Source organism: Puma concolor, chromosome D4, assembly GCF_028749965.1.
Source record: "Puma concolor isolate L17-30 chromosome D4, mPumCon1.1.hap2, whole genome shotgun sequence".
Taxonomy (NCBI): domain Eukaryota; kingdom Metazoa; phylum Chordata; class Mammalia; order Carnivora; family Felidae; genus Puma; species Puma concolor.
In genome coordinates, this window is record NC_141679.1 from 81,695,970 (window position 1) to 81,719,168 (window position 23,199).

Here is a 23,199-nt window from a genome sequence, read left to right on the forward strand (position 1 = left end):
CCAGAGGAGCGGTGGGTCCAGGAGGTGCCCTGTTCCCAGGGAAGGAGCCACCACGCGAGCCGGCAGCACCAGGAATCACCTTTTCGGTGCAGCTTGAATGGCTCAGTTCTCTGGGGAGGCGCCCTGCCTCCCGCTTCCCCGTGAGGGGGGAGCTTGTCACGCACACCTGCTCAGGTCCGCCCTGCAGGCAGTGACTTCTGCACACATGGGGCTGGATGGGCCACCCTCCCTCCCGGGGCAGCTGTCCCTGCCACAGAGTCTCTGACAGGTGGCCAAACTGGTGGCACATCACTCCTTCCCTAAGGGAGACTATCTGCAGCAGATCAAAGGTTGGGGGATATTCCAGACTCCTCCCTCCTTCTCCCCTAGGATCTCACAGTTAACTGGAGGCAATGTTGAGCTTCCCAGGCAAACAGGCACCATCAGGGGAGAAAAAAAATGTAAAAGGAGCTCTCTTCTTGCCAACTGCCCCAAAATGAGCAAGTTTTGTCCACCCCGGTGGATTTGCCGTGAAGAAGTATCACACGGAAGAAACTGTCAATACTTCGCAGCCGTTTTTACAATGAGCCTGTGTTTAGCAACACTCAGCTTTGTTTTATTATTGCATTTTACGAAGTTACCAAGACAACTGAGGCCAAGTCACAGAACCTTGACTTTATGTGCCATGAAAATTTAATAAAGAATGTTTAAAGGCTTTTAAGAGGCAGGAGTGTCAGCCTTGCAACAGAGCCCTGCTCGGAGGGAGGAGGGCTCCAGCGCGGGGCCGCTCGCCGGGCCTCGAAGGGCCTCTCTGTCGGGGACATCCAGGTGGGCCCAGGTTCCCTGGCATCCGTCTTGTTCTAGACATTTATTAAGGTAGTTCCCAGGCGCCAAGCCCAAGACGGGTTTCTTACATTCATTACGACACAGTTGCCACCGTGGGGGCCAGAAAGAGGGCAGAGGGGCGAAGTCGCAGGTGCACGGTCACACAGCGAGAGAGCAGCAGGTCCAGCAAAAGCAGGCCCTCGTGTCCCTGTTGTGAGGCAGGTGGTTCTGCAGGGAAAATATCCCTCCTGACTTCCTGCATCAGCAGCCCTGGCCTTGCGCCCGCAGCCTGGGAAGGCCCCAGGGGAGCCACAGTCAGGAGCAGGCAGCGTCCCCGTGGCCCGGGACCGCGGTCCTGGTCAGAATCCTAGCAAGCACCTCCACATTGGAGGAAATGTTTCCCAGGAGTCCCTTAGTGAGTGCATTATGTTACCCCAGGGCCTGCACACAGCCCTTTTCCCTCTGCTCGCTAAATAAGACTTAGAAGGAAATTGCCAGAAATGAGAAAATCGTCAGTAATTTTGCCATTTTATACAGAAGCTCCATGGTGCTGTGTGTGTGTGTGTGTGCGCGCGCGCGTGTGCGTACCTGTAAGCGTTGTGCTGCATGGTTTTCCTAGTTAAATAAACACCAAGACTTCTGGTTACTAGAGACGGAGGTAACGGGGTAGGCTAAGGGTTCTGCAGAGCTCCTTTGTGCCCGGGAACAGAAAAAAAAAACCTGTGGATTTATTTCATGAGGGAGAAACTCACATGCCATGTGGGAAAATCCTTCTCACATTCATCAAAGCAAATAGGAGGCTGGCAAAAGTTATCAACTGAGGCGAGGTGGATTTTAGGTTAATTGACCTCAGCGGGGGGAGAGGAGGACGGCCCCCTCGGCCACCAGGAACACCAGCTCCCCGGCGAGAGAGTTCATCATTTCTGAGCTTCGAGGGAAGGTGCTCAAACGCCGGCCCTCTCAAGCCCCAATTTTCAATTATCGGGCCAAGGAGTTTAGGACATTAATCAAGAAGTGAAAAAAAGAAGGAAGCTTTTTTGGCGTAATACTCTGCCAATCACAAGGCAGATTCTAGGTGTCGGAGGCACGGCACAGGCCATTTTTCAGCCTGCAGAGTGTCTTAAGCGTAAGGATGAAGGGCAGGTGGCGGGGGGCGGGGGGCGAGGAGCTGTTTTGGCTTCATTTGTCTTGATGGATGACAACATTCAAGAAGGAAAGTTTTTCCTTCGTCCCTTCACACTTCGTAGGAAGCCGGAGCGGGCCGAAGAGAGCATGGCATTTGAGCAGCCCGCTGGTTTGCAAAACACTTTCGTGTATGTTTGTGTTGGCTGTGTCTTGTCTTAGTTCCCAGGGACCAAGTGAGGGAGTGCCTGTCACCCCCTCGTGTGGCCGAGGGACCTGGAGCCCGGGAGTGTGGTGGCTCCCAGAGCCCTCCTGGGGGGCTCGACATGGGAGGAGGAGGTCGGCAGGCCCATGTTGAGGCCCCAGAAGCCTGGGTGTGAGCTGAACAAGCCCCCAGCCTCACACGTCTCTGAAATGGGTCCCAAAGCCTCTGCCCTCTGGGTTTTGAGAGCGCCGAGTCTCTGTGCAGAGCGGGCACGATGCCAAGGAGGGAGCAGGGGGCCTCACGGTGGGTCCCCGCTCTGCCTTTTCTCCAGCCGCGAGCTTGGGCATCGGTGCCCTGTCTGTGAAGAGGGTGATGAGAACCCCCATCCCTCGCCGGGTTGTTGGAGGGTCAGAGGACAGGATGGACGTGCCGGCACTTTGTAAACTGTGAAGCACTGAACAGATGTGGTTCAATTCACGTGGGAAAACGAGTTGGTTCTAGAAAGGCAGAAACGCCGTTCAGAATGTCTGGGCTCCTCCGCAGACCGGTCCTACCACCCCCCCAACCATCGACGTTCACATTCACATGGGGATTATCTACTCAGCTCTCCAACCCCACACAGACGCAGGGTCCTGCAGAGCTGAAGAGAAGGCGGGGCACCTGACACAGGACCCCGGTGTGCATGACCCAGCCTGGCGGGCCTTTCTAAGGCTGAAGAAGAGGGGGTGCCCACCGGGGGGCACTGCCCACACCTGAGCCCAGGACAAAGATACAAAAGACGACGGAAACACTACCCGGGGTGAGAAGGGCCATTGTCCGCTCAGGGTCATGGGGCAGCCACCATGCTGGGGACACGGAGGTATTGAGTGAATGGCCCTGGCAAGGTTTAAAATGCCATGATTGTTAAGGGTGTTCACAGGCTCGGGGAGGAGGAGCGCCATGACCCCACTCATCCCCTGGGACTTGCTGGATATTCGTATTGTTTCAGCCAGCACCTGCTAGACCCCCACCCCATGCTCGGAGGCCTGAGTGAATCCAGCACCTGCCTGACCCGGAAGAACTCCCGGCTTGGTAAGGGTGAGAGCCCTGTGATGCCACGGGGCAAGCATGGTAATAACAGAACTTTCCAGATTCTCACAAATAGACGGAGGGAACAGTTCACTCGGTGTGGGAGATTGCAGTGGGGCGTTTGAGCTGGACGTTGAAGGTAAGTAAGTGTCCACTGGACGGAGGGAGGCCGTCCAGCACGGAAGGGTAAGCACAAGGGCGGGAGAGCCAGGAGCAGGTCCTGGCCCTGGGGCAGGAACCAGCACATTCTCTTCCCCAGGGGCAACAACACACAGAGAGTGCCCTGGGAGCATGGTGACGGGTGGGGGCAGAGGCCTTCCCCGGAAAAGCGTGGACCAGGCACGGCTTTAGGATGGAGAGGAAGGAAGGGGCTGGATTATGAGCAGCTTGAACGTTGGGTTAAGGAGCACGGGCTTTATCTGGGCAGAGATGACGGCTGAATTAGGGGACCGTGTGATCGGTTCTGTGGTTCTCCGAATTCCTTCGGGGCCACGAGGGTTGGAGGACGGAGGACGAGTTGAGGGGGATGAGAGGCAGGAGGTGGTGAAGTCTGAGCCAGGGAGAGTGGACGGGGACCCTCAGGAGAACCAAGAGGGCGCCTGTTTGGGGGCGGAGGCCCTGCCTCCACGCACTTGCTAACAACTGCACTGAATCGGATGCACCTACGGCAGGCTCCCCTCTGGCCAGGCTGTGGGGACACAGCTCCCGGCTGTGACAGCAGAGAAGCCAAGCACATTTCCTAGGAGGCTGGAAGGAGGGCAGCAGGATGACCAGTGTGGAAGAGAAAGGCAGACGACCGGTGCACTGGAAGTGACAGGTGTGGCAGGAAAGGCTGGGGTGGGGGCCAGACCCAGTGATGCACCCTGAGCTGAGACAGGCTGAGCCTGATCTCAATTCATTGGACCTGCTCCAGAAAGCTGGCCCTTCGGGGACCTCAGCCAGAGGAACAGTAAGGGCTGATGTGGCTGGAGCGCGTGCACGTGTGTGCATGCGTGTGTGTGCGTGTGTGTGAATCAGTGGGAGGGGGAGGAAGGGGGACTAGGGGAGAAGAGGCCCGGAGGGATCCTGAGGGCCCTACCCCAGAAATAACACAGGTAGAACACGGGGCACTCCGCTCCTCGTGGGGCGTCTCTGGGCCCCAGATCCCTGTCTCCGGTTCCCCTCTTCCAGGAGAAAGGACGTGTGTGTCTTTGCTATATCACTTCAGCTGCACCCTGAAACGTGAGGGGTGTGGGAAACAAAGGGGGTGAGTGAGTGGGGCTTCCCATAGGCACCAAGGAGGCGGGGGACATCTCCTGTCGCTCACTCTGGTAAGGGAACAGCATCAAATTCTTCCTGTTGAACAGCATTGAGAAGAAAGGGCCCAGCCTGTCCCTTACTGGCCTCTTGTAAAATGGCGGCCTGATTTTCCCGACATTCACCCCGTGGGGTGCAGGTCTCAGGCCCTGCCTGCAGAAGAGGGGCTCCTTCCAGACAGTGAAGGAGAGCAGAGCCTTCTGCCTGCATGTGACCTGCAAGGGTGGGGACAGGACATTCCTCACTGTGAGAACTGACATGCTCAAATCATCCCAAACAATGTGGCTCGGTTTCCCACCCCCCCACACCCCCCCCAATCCAATGTGTTTGGTTGATTTTGGAACTGAAAACTGCACTCCATTTTGGCAAGTGAATGCTTTCTGGAAAAAAAAAAAAAAAAAGAAGAGTTGTGTTGAAAAGACTCTTCACTGCTCCCAGCTGCTAACACGTGTGAGAGACTCCTTCGCTGCGAGGCCCATTTGCTCTGGCAATAACAGGGACCGAAGAGCGGGGACGGGGCCTTCAAAGTCTGCTTCTCACAGCAGACCACTTAGAATCACTGATTGTCCTGGCCCATGTCACAGGGCTGCAGGAGAGCGGGCAGGGCCCCGGGGTGGGGGGTGGGGGGTGGGGAGGGCAGGCAGACCTGGAGCAGAGGCGATTGGAACTTGAGTCACGCTCACCAGGGGACATAAAGGAAATGGGGCTCAGGGGTCAACCAACAGAACTGGACCAAGCCTCACTCTCCCACGGGACCCCCCAGGCCGGCCTTTGCTCCTCTGAAAATGGGAACAGCGTTACGAAACTACCCGAGCTGACTGATAGCTCTAGAATGTCCCTATGCAGGGGCGCATCAGGTTCCTCCCGCCCCTCCCGTCTTAGGCCACCTGTCCTGCTTTTTTTGCTTGGGAAACAAGGTCATCACAGGTGGCTCTTGTCACCAAGCAGCCCAGAGCGAGTTCTGCGGGGCTTGGTTTTTCAAAATGCCACCTTTGGCTGCCTCTGAACCTTCCCCTCTGAGAAGGGGTTCGCCTGGGGACACAGATGGAGACAAGGAAAGGGTCTCCTGGAAGGGGGGGTGTGGGCGCCCCTTGTCCTGAGCTTCTGACACCATGCTCCCCCTCACACCGGCCCTTAAGGGGGTTTTCTTGTCCTCCCCTCGGAAGCCCCTCCTCCCACCCAGGGGCCCTCTGGCAAGTGCCTGCCAGGCACCTGCCGGCCAGGTGATGGCACCTCATCCGTGTGGGGTGAGGGGGTGCCGTCACAGGACCCTGGGACTCCTGCTTTGGGGTCAAGGTCAAACAAAATCAAACAAAATGACCTCTGAGGCTCCTGTCAGCCCTGAGACTCTAGGAGCCTTTACCTAGTTACTTCTTGGTTAGTTCTTAATGAATAACAAACCGAACATGACAGTGACAGGCAAGCTAATGAAATAAATGAGGCCAGTCTGTTAACTACACCCGGGGAGCACGCGATCGGGATGGGAGAGTTGGGCGTGCCCACACACTAGCTCCACTCGGTTTTCACAGCACGGTGGCAGGAAATCAGCGTGATGTCCCCGGGAGTTAACCAGTGTTCTCTCGGAGGCCCCGGCAGACCCAAGTCTCAGCTCTCTCGAGTTCTTTCCTCTCCGCAGCTCGGGCTCAGGATCGCTGGCGCCCCGTGCCCCGAATGCAACAGTTTTACCCCGGTGGCTGCTTCCTGTGAGCCCAGAATAGAAGATGCCATCTGTCGCGTTTGGGATGTCATATGTCCACCGATGACTCACACATAGTTGGACCACCGAGAGGAAGGCGGGCGGGTGCCATCAGCCTGTTTCAAAGCACAGCTCAGCAGAACATGGAGACGGCATGTCAGGCAGGGGGCTGTCCCGTGGGGGTTCTCCGCAGCCTGCCCTCTGTCCACAGGCGGGGAGCACAGAGGGTCCTCTTCGGCCCCGGAGGGCTTACCCTTCATCGGCAGCATCAAGTGGCCATCAGGACAGAGCGTGTCTGGAATGCGCTGCCTTGGGGGCGCTGTTTGTGCAGGACGGGGGGTGGCCCTCCACCGGCGGGGCCGAGGGGGTGGCGTCCGGGGGGCTGCCGCTGTCCAGGGGCCGGCCCCCCGCCGGGCCGCTGCGGCCACACACCAGGCGCTTTTCATCCAGCAGGGACAGGTGGTATTCACATAGGTCGATCAGCGAGGCCACCTGCTCGTGGAGCGGCAGCGTCTTGAACTTCCTCTGAGCCAGGTAGAAGAAAGCCTCCACGAAGGCCTGCAAGCACATTCCTGCGGACAGAGAGACCATAGTTAAGGGGGGGGGGGGCAGGGGTCGTGTGCCAAAGGGGCCCACACGCTCCCCGGGGAAGGCGCCGCTCCAGCCACCAGGCTCCTTGCTCACCACCATTTCCGTCCCGGGAACTTTAGTTTCTGGGTTAAACTCCCAGAGGGCCTGCCTTGTGCCAGGCACCAGCTGGGCGTTCACAACCATCTGCGGAGTCGACCCCTTCATCAGTCATGTGGGGGAGACTCAGTTAGCACTGGTTTACAGACGAGGAAACTGAGTCTCAGAGAAGCGGAGCCCGCTGGGCAAAGTCACACGGGTAGGAGGTGGCAGAGCTCATACGCAGCCTGGCCCAAGGCCTCATCCCTCTGTGCCACCATAAAACATTCGAGTCAAAACCCAGCCCCTGACGTCGATAACAACGGGGAAAGTTTGCTCCTCAGAGACCCCTGACGGCGATGCCCTACATGTCGATAGAGGTGTTGGTTACGTGGGTGTGGGGGCCTGTCACACACTGTGCCTGAAGGTTTGTGCGTTTTGCTGTATGCAAATTTTACTTCTCTCTACCCTTTCTCTCTCCCCGAAATGATATTCTAGAAGGTCATGGCAGTCCCCACTATGTCTCTGAAACGTTCTTCCCTTACATTGCCTCATAAATTCCTACTCATCGTTGGGATCGGAGCTCAAAATCCCCCGCTCAGGAAAAGCTTCCCTGATCCCCAGATCAGACGCGGCCGCTGGGACGGGCTTCTAGCCCTTTCCTTTGCAGCTGACGGCGGCCTGTTCGGTGTTTATTTGTGTGGTCCTTCCAACAGCCTCTCTCCTCCCGGCTGAGTTGGGACCTCCAGCTCACCTCTGCTCCCCCAGGGCCAGATGCCCAGTGCTCAATATACAACGCTGAATACATGAGTGAATGAATGGATGAATGAACAAATGGGTTAGTGCTAGGTACTTTACAGACATCACCACTAATCCTCACAACACCTTTTTGAGATCAGTGTTATTACGCCCCGCTTTGCAGATGAGGAAACCAACATTCAGAGAGGCTGAGTAACTTCCCTAAGGTCACGCAGCCAGAGAATAGTGGCCTGGAAATTCAAACTCTGGCTCCCAGTTCTTTTTTTTTTTTAAGTTTATGTATTTTTAAGATTTTTTAAATGTTTATTTATCTTTGAGAGAGACAGAGAGAGAGAGAGAGTGCGAGCAGGGGAGGAACAGAGAGAGAGAAGGAGAGAATCCGAAGCAGGCTCCAGGCTCTGAGCTGTCAGCACAGAGTTCGATGCAGGGCTGTAACTCATGATTGTGACCTGAGCCAAAGTCGGAAGCTCAACCGACTGAGCCGCCCAGGTGCCCCTGACTCCCAATTCTTAATAAGTGGTACCACAAAGCTCTGACTCTTTCCAATGTCCAAACAAAACTGAACCCCATGACCCAAAGTCAGGGGATTGCCTGGACTCCTCGGGGAAGGTGACGCTCAGGCTGGACGGAACGCCACAGGCATTTTAGAGGAGGCTGGCTTTGCCTCTGCTAATCCATACCTTCCCAGTGGCCTTGCTCCCCTGCTTCTGTCCTCAGGCAGAAGCCTGGCCTGGAGGCTTAAATACTGGATTATAGATGGACCCTGGGATCTGAGAGCTCTTCTTGTGTTGGGAACTTGAGCTGAGCAAAGTTGTTTCTTTGTCTCCATCCGAATCCATCCAAGCTTTTTTGCTCAGCTTTTCTTGGCTCCAGATGCTCTCTCCAGGGCTCTGTTTGGCCCTGACAGGAGGAGCTGATAAAGGGAACAGGGACCCTGGCGTAAAACCTTCTTAATACAAACAGAGGTCTCGTGCAGAGAGACACAGGGAAAAGGGAGCTTCCGTCTGAATCGAGAAACAGGGTTTTCCTAATCACCGACATGGGGCCAGGGCTCTCCTAGAGTGTGAGCGTGGATGCATGCGTGTGCACCTGTGTGCATTTGTGCATGCGTGCACGTGCGTCTGTCACAGTCAGTGGGAGGGTCAGACCCAAGCAGGGTGCAAGGGGCCAGGATCCAAAGCCAGAGAAACCCAATGCAGTCCCAGCCTCCCATTCCAGAACTGTGTGATCTCGACAGTGCTACTCAAAGTGTGGACGGCAGATGGGTGCCGAGTCCGGGAACTGTGTGTCCCCGGTCTCTGACAAGATAAGGAGCCTGGGCCAGAATATAAATCACCCTCCTCATCAATCACATTGTTTAGTTCAGCTGGCAGTATTTTGTAGCAAGTCTTTCTCTACAAAGGAAGCGGCACTGGTTTACATTTTGGCTCAAAGCCTCTTGTCCAGGACTGTACAGAACAGTTCGTGGATTGCAACTTTGAGCCGCCCTGGTCTACACACCCCTTCCCCGCTTTAATGCACATGACACTGTGGTGCCTGGATGGCTCAGTCAGTGGAGCATTTGACTTGGGCTCAGGTCACGATCTCACGATTCGTGGGTTCAAGCCCCACACTGGGCTTTGTGCTGACAGCACGGAGCCTGCTTCGGATTCTCTCTCTCTCCCTCTCTCTCTGCCCCTCCCCTGCTCGTGCTCTCTCTCTCTCTCTCAAAAATAAGTAAACATTGGGGCGCCTGGGTGGCTCGGTCGGTTAAGCGTCCGACTTCGGCTCAGGTCATGATCTCACGGTCCGTGAGTTCGAGCCCCGCGTCGGGCTCTGTGCTGACAGCTCAGAGCCTGGAGCCTGTTTCAGATTCTGTGTCTCCCTCTCTCTCTGCTCCTCCCCTGTTCATGCTCTGTCTCTCTCTGTCTCAAAAATAAATAAACGTTAAAAAAAATTTTTTAAAAATAAGTAAACATTAAAAAACAAATTTACCATGCACGATCTTGTCAAAATGCAGATTCCGGGGTGGGGCCTGAGACACCGCATTCCCAACACACTTCCTGGTGGTGCCCGCGTGGTTGCTCTCTGGAGCACAGTCTGAGTAGCAAGCACTGAATGCGTTTTACTCAACCAATATTAGTTTCTTTCCCTTAATTAAACTAATAAGGCTACGATTGAAGCAGTAATGCACAGAAAAAATATAAAGGACCTTTTTTGGGCGAAAAATATGACTAAATCATCTGGAAAGGAGACCTTCTAAAATGAGAAAGGAGACATCCTATGTTATACTGGGTTTTGTTTTTGTTTGTCTACATGTCCTGATTTTCTCGAGTAAACACATACCTTATTTTATTTATTTATTTTTTTGTGGAAGCTAAAAACAAAACAAAACGAATAAAAAAACAAAAAGCAGAATGAGACCTTATAGATACATAAAATAAGCTGATGACTGCCAGAGGCGGTGGGGTGGACAAAATGGGTAGGAGGGGAGAGGGCAACACAGGCTTCCCATTATGGAATGAATAAGTCACGGACCCAATTTTAAAACGTGCAGTGGAAAACTCTAGGAGGCGGAAAGCGGCGAGGCAGGGGTAGCTGCTTTTCACTGTGAACCTTTTGCTACCACTTGAATTTGAGGTTCTGTGCATGTATCACTTTGAAGAAAACACAATGCCACCTTCCTGAATACATGTTCTGCTTTGATACAGTTTATATACATGCAAGGAAAATAGAACCAGAGTGAGGAGTAAGGGGCATTACTGACTCTTGCAGGAACCAGGCTTGCTGTGCGGGGTGCTCTGACCCCACTACGACTCTCATTGTGCCTGTGAGAAAACAGAGGCCCAGAGAGACCAAATAACTTGAGCTCGGGTTACATGCCGATAAAGGCAGCAGGGCTGGGATGGATTTGAACCGGACTCATGCACTGCAGGTCCTGAATCTCATTCCTGGAATAAGGAATGGGCAAAATGGGTAGGGCTTTGATGGGCAGAGATGAGCCGGAAGGGGTGGGCTGGGCCGAGAATAGGGAGGAGGGAGGAGGAGGTGGGGCGTGTGGCCCCAGTGATGGCCCCGGGCACCTGCCGCAGGACAGGTGGGGAAGGGGCAGCTGGACTAGACCGGAGAGGACTGGAAGGCCAGGGGACATGAGCCGGGAGCCACGGAAGGGGTCTGAGGAGAGCGAGCTGAGATCCGGTGGCAGAGTCCCATGCCTCGTACAGCCTGAACACATTCTCCGGTCAGGGGATTCCTGTTTTGTATAGTGGAGTGTGTTTGTTGGCTTTATTCCTCGAACGCAATCCTGTGAGGTGGGTGGAGGCTCAGAGCCCTGCCCTGACAGACCTCCCTCACCAGAAGGGACTCATCTAAGGGACTCTTGTCTCTTCATACCCAGCCGAGCACCATCCCTCCCCGGGATCCAAAAGCCTGGTCTAGCAACTTCCTTTTACAGAAGAGGGGAGTGGAATCGAGGCCCAGCATAAGCAGGACTAGGACCCCAGGTCTCCAGACCTCAAACTGCACTACCATCACCAGCACCAAAATAAGAAAGCAAGCCAGACACTTCTCAGGCCAGAGACAGGGGAGAAGGGCTGTCTACACGGGCTGAGAGCCCCACTGAGTATGTCTGAGAGAGCCTGAAGGCCAGTGAGGGTTGGGAAGAAGGACACCCCACACTGCACACCATGCACATGTGGGTCGCAGGTCCCCACAATGGCCGCCTTGAGGGGCTGAGTGTCTTGCTCCTCATTTCATCAATTGGCCCAGGAAATGGCGGCCGGACTCAGCTCGATATTTGCTGAGCTGCAGAGAATCGAGCTTTGGAGGGTTCTGAGGGACTAGGGGTGGGGGGAGGAAGAAAAGAGGAGGAGGAAATGCACTTAAGGTAGTCCAAGTGGCCTTCCCGGGGTAGGGCTGCTGGGGTTCCCACCTGGCTGGACTCCCCTGCCCTTTCCAGATCCTCACTGACAGTCCACATGTTCCCTCTGGGGCTTTCTCCTTCTTTCCTTTATTTTCTTTCATTCATTCATTCTTTTGGAGAGAGAGAAAGAGAGAGAGCATGCGCTCAAGATTGGGGGAGGGGCAGAGAGAGAGGGAGACACAGAATCCCAAGCAGGCTCCAGGCTCCGAGCTGTCAGCACAGAGCCTGATGAGGGGCTCGAATTCAGGAACCGTGAGATCATTGCCTGAGCCGAAGTCAGACGCTTAACCAACTGAGCCACCCAGGCGCCCCTCTCCCTCTTTCTTTTTTTTTTTTTTTTAATTTTTTTTTTAACGCTTATTTATTTTTGAGACAGAGAGAGACAGAGCATGAACAGGGGAGGGGCAGAGAGAGAGGGAGACACAGAATCTGAAACAGGCTCTAGGCTCTGAGAGGTCAGCACAGAGCCCGACATGGGGCTCGAACTCACGGACCGTGAGATCATGACCTGAGCCAAAGTCGGACACTTAACCGACCGAGCCACCCAGGCGCCCCTCTCCCTCTTTCTTACATACAGTGAGAAGGCCAACAGAAAGCAAAGGCAAGCTCATGAATGTCCGCTTTCTAGAACCTAAGCGTCCTTGACAACTGACCTTCAAACCACTCTTTGTCTACAGAAGATGTGTTTTCACTCGTAATAACAACATGCACAAAACTTTGTAGTTACTGTGCTTAAAATGGTATCATAAACATTTTTGTATGTTGCTCTATAGCCTTCATAACATTATTTTAATAGTGGCAGAATATTCCATCAAATCTTACTTTGTACATCATTTCGCCATATCCCCCACTGTTGAACACCGAGGCTAGTTACATTTCCTTCACTATTAATGAGAACATAAGCACAATCATAAGCACTTGGCACATCACTGTTTTTATTTCTGATGCATTTATTGTTTTGCAATAAAACCCTAGGAATCAGGGGTGGGGGGCATTAAATGTTAAGTCTGGTTTTGGTAGTTAATTTCATGTTAAAAATACTTAAGCCTTACAGAGTCCTCAAATGGACAAAGCACGTGAATGGGTAGTTCACATACATTAGCAAAAGGAAGAGAGAAAACCTGCCATTGAAGCCTACTGCTCACTCATTAACAAAAACGTAAAACAACGCTACCGGTGAGTTGATGGTGAAATTGCTAGGGACTTTTGACAAGCAAGTCGGCAAAAGTTTTTAGAGCCATGCGAGTATTTCAAAATATTTCTTCCAAAGGAAAACAAAAAGCACACAATGGTATTCACCAGCAACTTACAGCACCGTGTAGGGGCGGGGGAGGGACTTATAGGGTATTTTTGTATCTTTCTTTCTATTTTTCTGTATTTTCCAAGTAAGATAATGCATGTTCATTGTTGATAATAATTAGAAAAAAAATATATATATATATATATATATATATATATATATATATATATAATCTTAAAAATACCCCAACCCAGCCTCTAAGGTCTGGAGGTCTAGGACGCTACACTTGGCCCATCCCTAGGTAGAGCTAATGGCCCTTTGTTGGGATTGCCCCTTGTTTCCTCCTATATATTGGGACAAATCCATGGGTACGTGGCTGTCTCCCCAGTGGGACTGTGTGCTCCTGGAGGCGGGGACATTGCCCCAAATCTTCTCTGCATCTTCAGTGCCCAGCACAGCCTGGCACACAGCAGGCACCAATAAAGAGCCATTTAATCCCCTTTAATGGGCTGCGACCTTTTCAGCGATCTTGTGACGCAGGTGTTATTGTTGCCACTTTACAGCTGAGGCCAGCAAGGTAAGCCAAGGGGCACAGGGAAAGACGACCCTCTGAGAACCCTTCTCTTAGACGCCGTGCAGACTCATGAGACCAAGATGGTCCAGACCGGAGGCTCTAGAAGTCTAGAGTCCCCTGAAGGGCTCGTGCAAACACAGACTTCGGGTCCCTCCCCTGGAGTTCCGGGCTCGGAAGCTCTGAGAAGCTGCACTCCTACCACGTGCTCAGGTGCCTCTGAGGCTGCTGGTCCAGGGACCCCACTTTGAGAACCCATCCCTTCCTCCCCATCCTCCTCCTCACTGCTGAGTCCAGTCTGTCCACACTCCACCCTGAACACTCATCTGCAAAACGCGGCCTATTTGCAAAAGGACCTGCCCCCGAGCTTTGAGAAGCTGGATTTTGGGCTAAGAAGGTCTGCCTTTTAAGACGTTCTGAGGGAGTTATTTTTAAAATCTCAAACGATGGAGCCAAAAAGCCATGACATCGTTCCAGCTTTGCATTTAGTCCTCTCTCAGTTTCCTTGGTTTCCGAGAAACTGCACATCACCCGTCTCTCCCGGCACCATCCCTTGACCGCTAAGTGGGGCAGAGCTCCGTTGCCCTCGCCAAGGCCCTGCCCTTCTCTAGCCGTGCTGAGGAAGAGGAGGCTGGAAAGGTTCACAGGCCACGCCGCGGAGGGCCCTGTGGACCATGATCAGACTTTGGGTTCTACGCCGAGGAAGACGGGAGGCCACCGGGGAGATGGGAAGTGACGTGGTCAGGGCGGCTGCTGTGTTGAGACCAGGGAGACGGGGCACATGTGAAAGGACAGCAAGGAGGTCCCGAGGGGCTACTGCCCCAGTCCAAGCAAAGGCTGTGGGTGGCTTGGACCAGAGCGGTAGTGACAGAGGCAGTGAGGGTGATAAGATTCCAGACAAAGTCTGAGGGCAGTGCAACAGGTCCAAGAGCTGCTGCTGGGTTGGACGTGGATGTTAAGGGCAAGTCAAGAGCCCTCATGAAGGAGGACCTCTAATACCAGGGGAGGACTGGCCTTCCCCTCAAGGACCATGGTTTTTAAACATCTTATGCATAAAATAACCTGGGGACCTTGCCAGAAATGCAGGCTCCTGTTCCCGTCTCCCGGAAATTCTGTGTGTTGGCCATGAGGCCCCTGGAGTTGTACTGCAGGGCTGGGGACTCTGCACCCACGGGTGATCGGGAAACTTTGGAACCAACGCTCCGTCTTGGCCATCTCCTTAAAGGCTCTCGAGGAGGCAGGGAAGTAAAGAGGTTAAGAAGCCTAGTGCTGGGCTGGCCCTGCTGTGGGCAATCATGAACCATGGGGGATGCCCAGAACAAACGTCCTCCTCCGAAACCCCACTGCCCACCCCTCCTCCCCTCACCATCTTTGTCCGCTGCGGATGCCAGAATGAAAAGACCATGGTCTGGGGGGAAGGGTGGGGGCTTAAACAACAGAAATTTACTTTCTCACCATTCTGGAGGTAGAAAGTCCAAGATCAGGCTGCCAGCAGGTTTCGGTTCTGGTGAGGGCTCTCTTCCTGGCCTGCATATGGCTGCCTTCTCACTGTGTCCTCATGTGGCACAGACACTGAACCAGCTCTCTGGGGTCTCTTCTTATAAGGACACCGGTCTCTCCGGATCGGGGCCCCAGCCTTATGGCCTCATTTTAACTGTTACTTCCTTAGAGGCCCCATCTCCTAATACAGTCACATTGGGGGTTGGGGTTTTAACAATTCCATAGCATCCCAACTTCTCGGTTCTGTTTATGGCTCATCCAGCAGCCGGACACACTCTCCTACCGCCGCCCAAGTCTTTGAGATCACCTGAGCCGTTGAGGAGAAATAGAAGAAATCCTCCCCCCGCCCTTTCCGGCTCCTCCGCCAGCTGCCTGAAAAACCCTCACAGCTCAAACTTGGAGTTGGAGGCATCTCTTTGGTAACATTGCTTTAGCGACCTGTCACCGTAAACGTAATGAAAATAAACCATAATAGTTAATAATTATAGAGCCCTCGTTATGTGCCAGGCCCTGATCTAAAGGCTTCGTGTGCATTAACTTAAATCCCACAGAAGCCCTTCAAAGCAGGTGTCAATATCAGTCCCGTTTAACACAGAGACTTGCCAAAGTCGCACAGCTGGAAGGGGGCAGATCACAAGAACCATTCTCGAAACTTCTTTACTCTGTGGCTGCTTCGAGGGCCTTCAAAGAGATGGCCAAGTCGGAGCGTTATGTCGGGTCGTTTAGAAGGAGGAAATGAAGGAACAATGCCCGCCTGGCCCCGGGGGAGGGACGGGCCCCTTGGCTGTTGGCAAGGAGGTATGGATCTGCCAGTCTCTGCAAACAGGCATCCTCCACCTGCCTCCCATGCCTGAAGATAAGCCGTGGAGCGTTTTCCCCAACTTTATTTTGGGTTGACGGATGTCACTGGAGAAAGCAGCCTTTGCAACATTCTGGATGTCGCCGTACACACGTCTCCCACCCGAGACTGCCACCTGCTTACTGGGGTGCGGCCCCTGACAGACCATGGCCTCATTCTGTCGGTCAGTGGGCGAGGGTGGGCCCACGGGCTCCTTCTGGCCTCAAAAGTCCCATCACCCCCAACCCTGGGGAGGGGTCCTCGCGCACAGGACATAATGAACGCGCTGGCGGCTGCCCTCCAATGACCCCATCATCTACCCTGGGGCTCCAGGATGGAAACAGCAAGAATGCCTCGCCAGCTTACGAGGCATATCCGTTTTCTCCTCTGGTTCTCAGGGTGATCTTCAGAAGGAGACGCTGTCGCTGAGGAGTGCAGACCCAGAGAGGCCAGGTGGCCTGCGAGGGGGACCAGACAGCATTGTACCCATGCCTACCTGACGTCCAAACCTCGTTGTTTCTCCTGTGTGACGATCTTCTTAACATCTGACATTTATGTATTATTTTACAGTTTACAGAACACATTTGCATAGATGATATAATTAAATCCAAATCATTGTTGACAGCCAGGCATATTATCCCAGACTGAATAGGAGACATTTTTTTTCCTCTTGAAAATACCTGAGCTTCCTTGCTATAATTCTATTCCAAGGTGCTGGTGTGCTGGGCTAGGCCGGCTACATGCCAGTTCCTTCCGTCTCCCCATGATTTAAATCTTTCTTATTACCCACCTAGAATAGATGTTTCTGTCTCCTAGTGAAATTCCAAACGTGTAAGTATACACGTTTTCTGGCTGGACATGTTGGTGGGAAATAAAGCTGAACGATCTTGACTGGAATTAGCTGAATGATTCTTATCTGCGCGGGGGAATGTTCCCCGCAAGGGTTGTCTGTGAAGCCTTCACCAACTCCAAGGTGGTTAATCACCGGAAGCGTTCCCCACATCCTTAGGGCGCCTTGAAGTCTGGCTCCTGTTTGCTGCGGCACAATCCTTCCAGACATTAGTGCAGTCGCTCCGGGCCAGGGCTGGGGTCTCAAAGGACCAGAGCATCTCCCATGAGGCGGCATTGGGCTCATGGGACAGTGACGGGGGGTCAGATGCACTGGTCAGGGTCCAGCTCTGCCGTGGCCTCACGGCCTCGTCCTCAGCAAGGGGTTTCCCCTCGGCGGGTCTCCGTTTCTGCGTCTGTAAAGTGGGGACGTCACATCTTCCCCAACTGGCTTTTACACGGCACCACCCAGAGCAAGCCCAACACAGTGCTTGATAACCTGAAGCCTCCGGTGACCTCCCCACCCAAGGTTTCTGTGCCGTCACCACACTTTCCTAGGGTGCCGTCGTGACATTGGCTTCATTTTCTTCTTTTATGGTGGGGAGCTGACTGCTTGTCTCCACACTAGACTATCATGAGGCCAGGGCATCTTTGCCCCCATCCCCAGCGACCGTGAGCAGGTGCTCAACAGTTGTTTGTGGAGTAAATGAGCAGACTGGCTGGGATTACAGACAGGAAAAATCGTGCAGTTGGTCAGGAGACCGGGGTTCTCGGAAGGGCGGCTGTCCCTGAGTACAGCGGGGCTTTGAACAGTCACCTCCCCTCTCCAGGCCTCAGTTTCCCCTTCGGTGAAATGAGCGGCAAACTGGGCGATTTCTTGGGACTCCGGGAGCATTGGGAGGGATGGTGGCTTCTGAATGTTTTAAAAAAAATGGTAGCGACAAAAATCACAAGCTGCACGTATTGGGGGCGTTCTGCCCACTAGGAGTCACACTGTGCGTTTTCCCTGCCCATTCATGTAATCTGGTGGCAGCCCTGAGCGGTCCCACCACCCGCCCAAAGTCGCACCGTTGGACAGTGGCCATGCCAAGGATCCCACCACTGCTCTGCACTGCCTCTCCCCAAACCAGATGGAGACCTCTAGAAGGCGCATCCTTTCAGGGAAGAGAGAGCCTCCCTCCTGCCACTCCCCACCCAGCTCAAGAACAGAATGGGACACACCCAGTCGTTGTATTTCTGCGTTACAGCAGCAACAGGCCACTATCACCTTTGTCCTTGTCTGGACGGAAAAATTAGTAAGTGTCAGGAAGGAACCATAGATAGACCTTGCAGAAAAACCATTATCGCCAGGAGCCCGGGACACCCAAATAACGAACAAAACCAAAGATGCAAGCAGGACTTCCATCATTTCGTTAGGCACAGGGCACACAGCGCAAAGTGGCCCAAGGTCCCACCGCAGACCCGTCCGGCGTCACCCGACTCCACCGCGGGCAGACACAAGTTCCTGAGTCGCTGGCTGGGAAGATGGGCTATAGGACTGGTCACTGCTTCCTGCAACTTGAGACATTTCTCCTGGGATTAATGGCTCCCGCAGAACCTTCCGAGGCTCAACACATTCCGCAGCAAGTGGTCAAAACCTCTGGCTTGGAAAGGATTTCAGAGATAACGAAATCCAGGCCCTCACAGGACAATAACACTCAAAAGGGTAAGAATTAATCTGAGTGGTGCTCAATATGTACCAGGCCCTGCGGCCAGCTCTTGAGGGGCACCTCTCACTTCACCATCAAAACGAAAGTCTGGGGGATAGATGCCTTTATAACCCTTTGGCTGTTTACCAGCAAAACTGCCTTTGTCTTGGGTTTTGTTTGTTATCTGGGCGCTGCAGGCTTCTGGGGTGCACAGAAGCACAGACATTCAGGCAGGGTCCAGTGGCCTGGGGGTGGGGTGGGGATTCAAACCCGGGCTGTGAATCTGTCCTCTTGGCACTCTGCGCCCCGCATTGGCACTCTGCGCCCCGCATCAGGCTTACTTAGAGAGGCAGGGAGGGGGCCACAAGTTACCTTAGCGCAACTGCTGTTAGCACCGTCTATCCGACTGAAGCTCCCCTGTGAGATTCTGAGCCACGGTTGCCCTCCTGGCATTGCTGACAACAGGCATCTGACCCCCACTTGGTCGTCTCCAGCGGCGGGGTGCTGATCACCTCCCAGGAGACCAAGGGTCCAGCTCTCTGCCTCCATCGGAGCTCAACTGAGCAAAGCCCTGCACGGGCGTCCCTTTCCACGGCACAAATCTAACTCTTCTTCCCCACGATGGCCTGGCTCTAGAGGGTTTGTATGCCAGGAGCCGGGGCGATTCGATTCAAGTCCACAAACACTGGCCAACAGCCACCAAGTGGATACACAGGTGTGCGAGCCCTCCTCTGCCAGAGCAGAGAGGAAAGTGTGTGTGTGCACGCGTGCGCTCACGCTCTGGGGAGGGGACAGGGTCAGAACGTAGGGGGAGCAGCAGAGAATTGCAGGAGGAGAGGTAGGTGGTTTGGAGTCTGTGCCTGGTGCTCCCAGCTCAGCAGTGTCTCCGCTTCTGAACCTCGCCCATCGGCCACCAAACATACCAGGCTCTCGCACTGATTAAAGGCTGCCTTGACGTTGTATCTCACCCTTCTAGCTCTGCTCCCGGACCAGCTCCCCCCTCCCCCCGAACTGCTCCTGCCAAGAGACCGGCCACCCTCCGTTCCCCTTCCCAGCTCTCGCTGCAGCGTTGGTCAGAGGGGAAGCCTCCCTCCTTGAAGTTCGTCCTCCCCACTTCTCTGATGCCCGCTCTCTGGCTTTTCTTTGCATCTTTCCGGCAAGTCCTGGCTCGGTGGTGGGGTGGAGTGGGGGGGCTCTGGTGTTCTGCTGGTTCCTCTCAGGTTCGCAGGGCACGGGGTCCTGCAAGGCTCTCCGCCTGGGCCCGGGTCTCCCTTCCCATCCTTCCTCCCCTAGGCTTTAAATATCTTCCGTGAATCAAGGCTCTCCTCCCTTCGCAAGCTCCCGGCCACACTGCTTTTTTGCTGCTGGGATACCTCATTAGCATCTCAAAGAGCCTGTTAGAAATGGCCCTCCTGGTCGTCCCTCTCCATCCAGCTTTGCTTTAAATCCTACTCATTTCAATAAATACTATCTCCACCCACCTCAGTGCTCAAGCCAGAAGTCGGAGAACCATTTTTGAAACTCCTCTCCCACAGCTCCCATCCCTCTCCACCACCGACAGCAACCTCCTCACTGGCCTCCCCCTTCCAGCGCTGCCCCTTCTGACACAGCAGCCAGGATGACCTTTTCAAAACACGAACCAAGCCACATATCCTGCTGTCACCTCGCCACCAGCGTTCAGAGCAACACCCACATGCCTTAACCTGCTCGGAGCCACTGCAAGATGGAGTCCCTCCCGCTTCTGCAGCCCCCTGGGAGCCAAAGCCTGCTCTCTGCCTGCGTGCCCCGACCTCCCCCACCTCAGGGCTCCTTGTCATTAGCCATTCCCTCTGCTGGAACATTCTTTCCCTGGGCCCTCACCTTTCAGCACTTAGACATCAACTACGATGCTACTTGTACTGACAGATCTCCCTGACCCGCCTCCTAATGTAAATTAGGTCTTCTCCGCGATCCTCCTTAAAACCTAGTCATTTTCTCTCATTGCACGTAAATACATGTTTATTTCTGTGTTTCTATGTTTAATCTCTGTCTGCCTCCGCCTCAAGACTGTCAGGGGCACGAGGCCTGGGTGTCCTACGGGTCACTGCACACACTGTCACGAACACTAGTAGACTAACTGAATTAAATATACACACGTAACGCATGGCACATAGTAGGTGTTTGGTAAATGGCGCTTCTCTCCTCCTTTCCCACTGCTTGGGTCATCGACGGCAGGCTGCACTTATGTTCAAACTCAAGGTCTGTCTCTTAGGTGCTGCTAGATGACCTTGGCTCATTCCTTTCCCTTCTGGAAGCCTCAGCTTCTACCTACCCTGCCCAGCTCTTGTGGGGTTTCAATGAGAGAACTTAGATATAAGGGCCGGGCCAGCATCTGGCACGGAAGGACACCCCCAAATCCGAGCCTCTTTGGTGATTACCTCTAGGTGATCAGAAGGGCCAAGCCTGGCGGGTCAACAGTCTGCCGCCCTGGAGGGCAGAGTCTCAGAATCTCCAGCCATTGTAGTTGTTTCCAAAAAATGGGCAATTTGGGGGTAGACAGACCACCCTAACTCACCCACCGAAGGCAGCCCTCTTGCTCGTGCCCCATGTTTGTCCTCCAGTTAACTGGCTGCACCTTCTGGAATTTGCAGAAGCCCAGAGTCTGGAGCCTCGAGAGTGGGGGTGCCCGCTCCCCAAGAGGATCCAGCTGGCTCCTCAGGAAGAGACCCCTCTGAGGCGCTCTGAGGAGCTGGTCTGTCACGGGGAGAGGTGAGGGGAGGCAGATCAGTGTCAAAAACAAGATCGAGAAGTGGGTTTCAGCTTGACTCACATTAAGAATGTCACTTTGGAGCGCAAATGAGAGAGAAGAGAAATGCTCTTTTATGCGGGAGTTTATTTTTATCACTTTGTCAGAGAGAAATTGCAGCCTCGAGGGCACTGGAGCTGCACAGAATTACCCAAAACATTAACATGCAAATTGCCTTCTTTAGAGAAGGTAATTTTATTAGTGCAGGAAATGTTTCTTTCACTGTACTCCTGCTCCGGAGCAGTGCTCTGTGGGGGCCAGTGGGGGCCACCACAAATGGGGACTCCTGAACCTGGTTGGGGTTCTACTTCCTCCTCTACGTGGGATCGCACCTGGGCCACGCTACAGTGTTATAGCTGGTTACCGTGTAGACAGCACCCAGTGTAGACAGCAAGTGACTTGTTCAAGATCACACAGCATCCATGGCAGAAAGAGGCAGAGCTGAGGTCATGTGTCCTGTGTCTGGGAAACCAGGTGAGCCACGGGGACTCATGAGGATCCTGGAAGTGGCCACTCCGAGCATAAGGAGCAGTGACATTCCATCTATCTATTACTTCTTTCATTTATTCACTCGCTCACCTTGCCAGGAAGCTTTCCCTGTGCTAAACCCTGGGCCTTAGACGTGAACCAGGGATGGGCTCAGCATCCACGGGGTGGGGGGCAGGTGGAGAGGGAGGCAGACATCCGCAAACACTGAGGATCCAGCAAGGTAAGGCCTATTGGAGGGCGGTGCCGAGAACTGACAGGGAACAGGAGACAGCAGAACTGGCCGGCGGGGAGGCAGGGAGAGGGGCCTGGAAGCGTCCCAAAGGAGGGTCTCACAGGCAGGCATTGTCCAGGCAGGCAAGGAAGGGAAGGGTGTTCCAGGCAGGGAGCCGAGTGGGAGCAGAGGCAGGAGCCGAAGCATGTCGGTCTGGCTCAGAGTAGCCCGTGAGGCTGCTACTTGGAGTGCGTGGGAGGAGAGTGGAGCGGGGATGGGGGGCTGGGGCTGCAGGGGGGGTGACAGGGAGGCTGGCCAGGCCAATCTCAAAGGCTGAAGGGCTCAGATTTTATCCTCAGGTGGTAAGCAGCCCCCGCAGGCAGGGCCGGTTCAGAACAGAACCACATTCCCCTGAGACTTCGGGAGGGAGGGGGTTTCCCAAGCCCTGGAATGCCAGGACGACAGAAGGTTGTGCGAGGCTGCGCTTACATAAGGCTTCCTCCTCCCTTCACAGACGTGATCAGTGGGGAAGTGTGGGCAGAGACACCCACCTGCCACCAAGAAGAAAGCACCTCAGTCATGTAAGGTCTCGCTGAACAGTTCAGGTGCACACGCTTTCCCCAGAGGCCGCCATCCCTCACCCCGTGGTGGCTGGCAGGTGCAATCTCCGAGCGTGGGGGGGCATGGGGGGCTGTTCCCCCAGCCCGGGAGCTGTGGTAGGGAAGCCGAAGGGAAAGTGTGGCTATTTCAAGTAAGCCCAGAGCAGTCGTGGAGATCCTGAATGGGCGTACTCCAGCTCAGCCTTTCTCAACCTTGATACTTTCCAGATTTGGGGCCCAAAACTTCTTTGTTGGGCGGGGAGGGAATCTGTCCTATGCATTACAGAATGTTAAGGGGTGCCTGGGTGGCTCAGTCGGTTAAGCATCTGACTCTTGGTTTCGGCTCAGGTAGTGATCTCATGGTTCATGAGTTCGAGCCCCGTGAGTTCAAGCTCTGTGCTGTTAGTGCGGAGCCTGCTTGGGATTCTCTCTCTCCCTCTCCCTCTGCCCCTCCCCTGCTCACTCTCTCTGTCTCTTTCTCAAAATAAATAAATAAACTTAAAAAAAATCTTTTCTTAAAGAATGTAAAGCAGCATCCTTGGCCTCTACCCGCGAGATGCCAATAGCAACTTCTCTCCTTGCCCAGTTGTGACAACCAAATATGTCTCCAGACATGGCCAAGTGTCCTCCAGGGCATGGGGTGGGGGGAGGTGCAAAATCATACCCTAATTGAGAACCACTGGTCTGCCCAGACTTATGAAGGTCGACACAGCTGACCACCAGAAGTCTCCCAGATCTCCCAGTGAGATGTAGGACACCTCACGGCCCCGGCATGGTGTCTGCCTCTTCCTCCCCCATGTGCCAAAGGATGGGGCAGAGTACTGCAGGTTTCATCACGTGCTCATCTGGGCTATCTAAAAAATAAGTGTGGAATATAATTCCTAAAAGATCTAGGAAGAAGAGCCAGGTGGCAAGGTAGAAAGCCAATGGGTG

At 54.1% G+C, this 23,199-nt stretch overlaps 1 protein-coding gene across 7 annotated transcripts in view; it reads right to left on the minus strand.

Annotated features, from left to right (window-relative positions):
- Positions 1-5,812: 5,812 nt before the first annotated feature.
- TTLL11 (tubulin tyrosine ligase like 11) overlaps positions 5,813-23,199 on the minus strand; it is a 240,147-nt gene continuing 222,760 nt past the window's right edge. For all 7 annotated transcript variants that reach the window (XM_086683916.1, XM_086683912.1, XM_086683911.1 and 4 more), the window contains one exon: positions 5,813-6,763. In XM_086683916.1, coding sequence (XP_086540042.1) covers positions 6,471-6,763 — 293 coding nt within the window. In that variant the 3' untranslated portion in view covers positions 5,813-6,470. The remainder of the gene's footprint in view (positions 6,764-23,199) is intronic.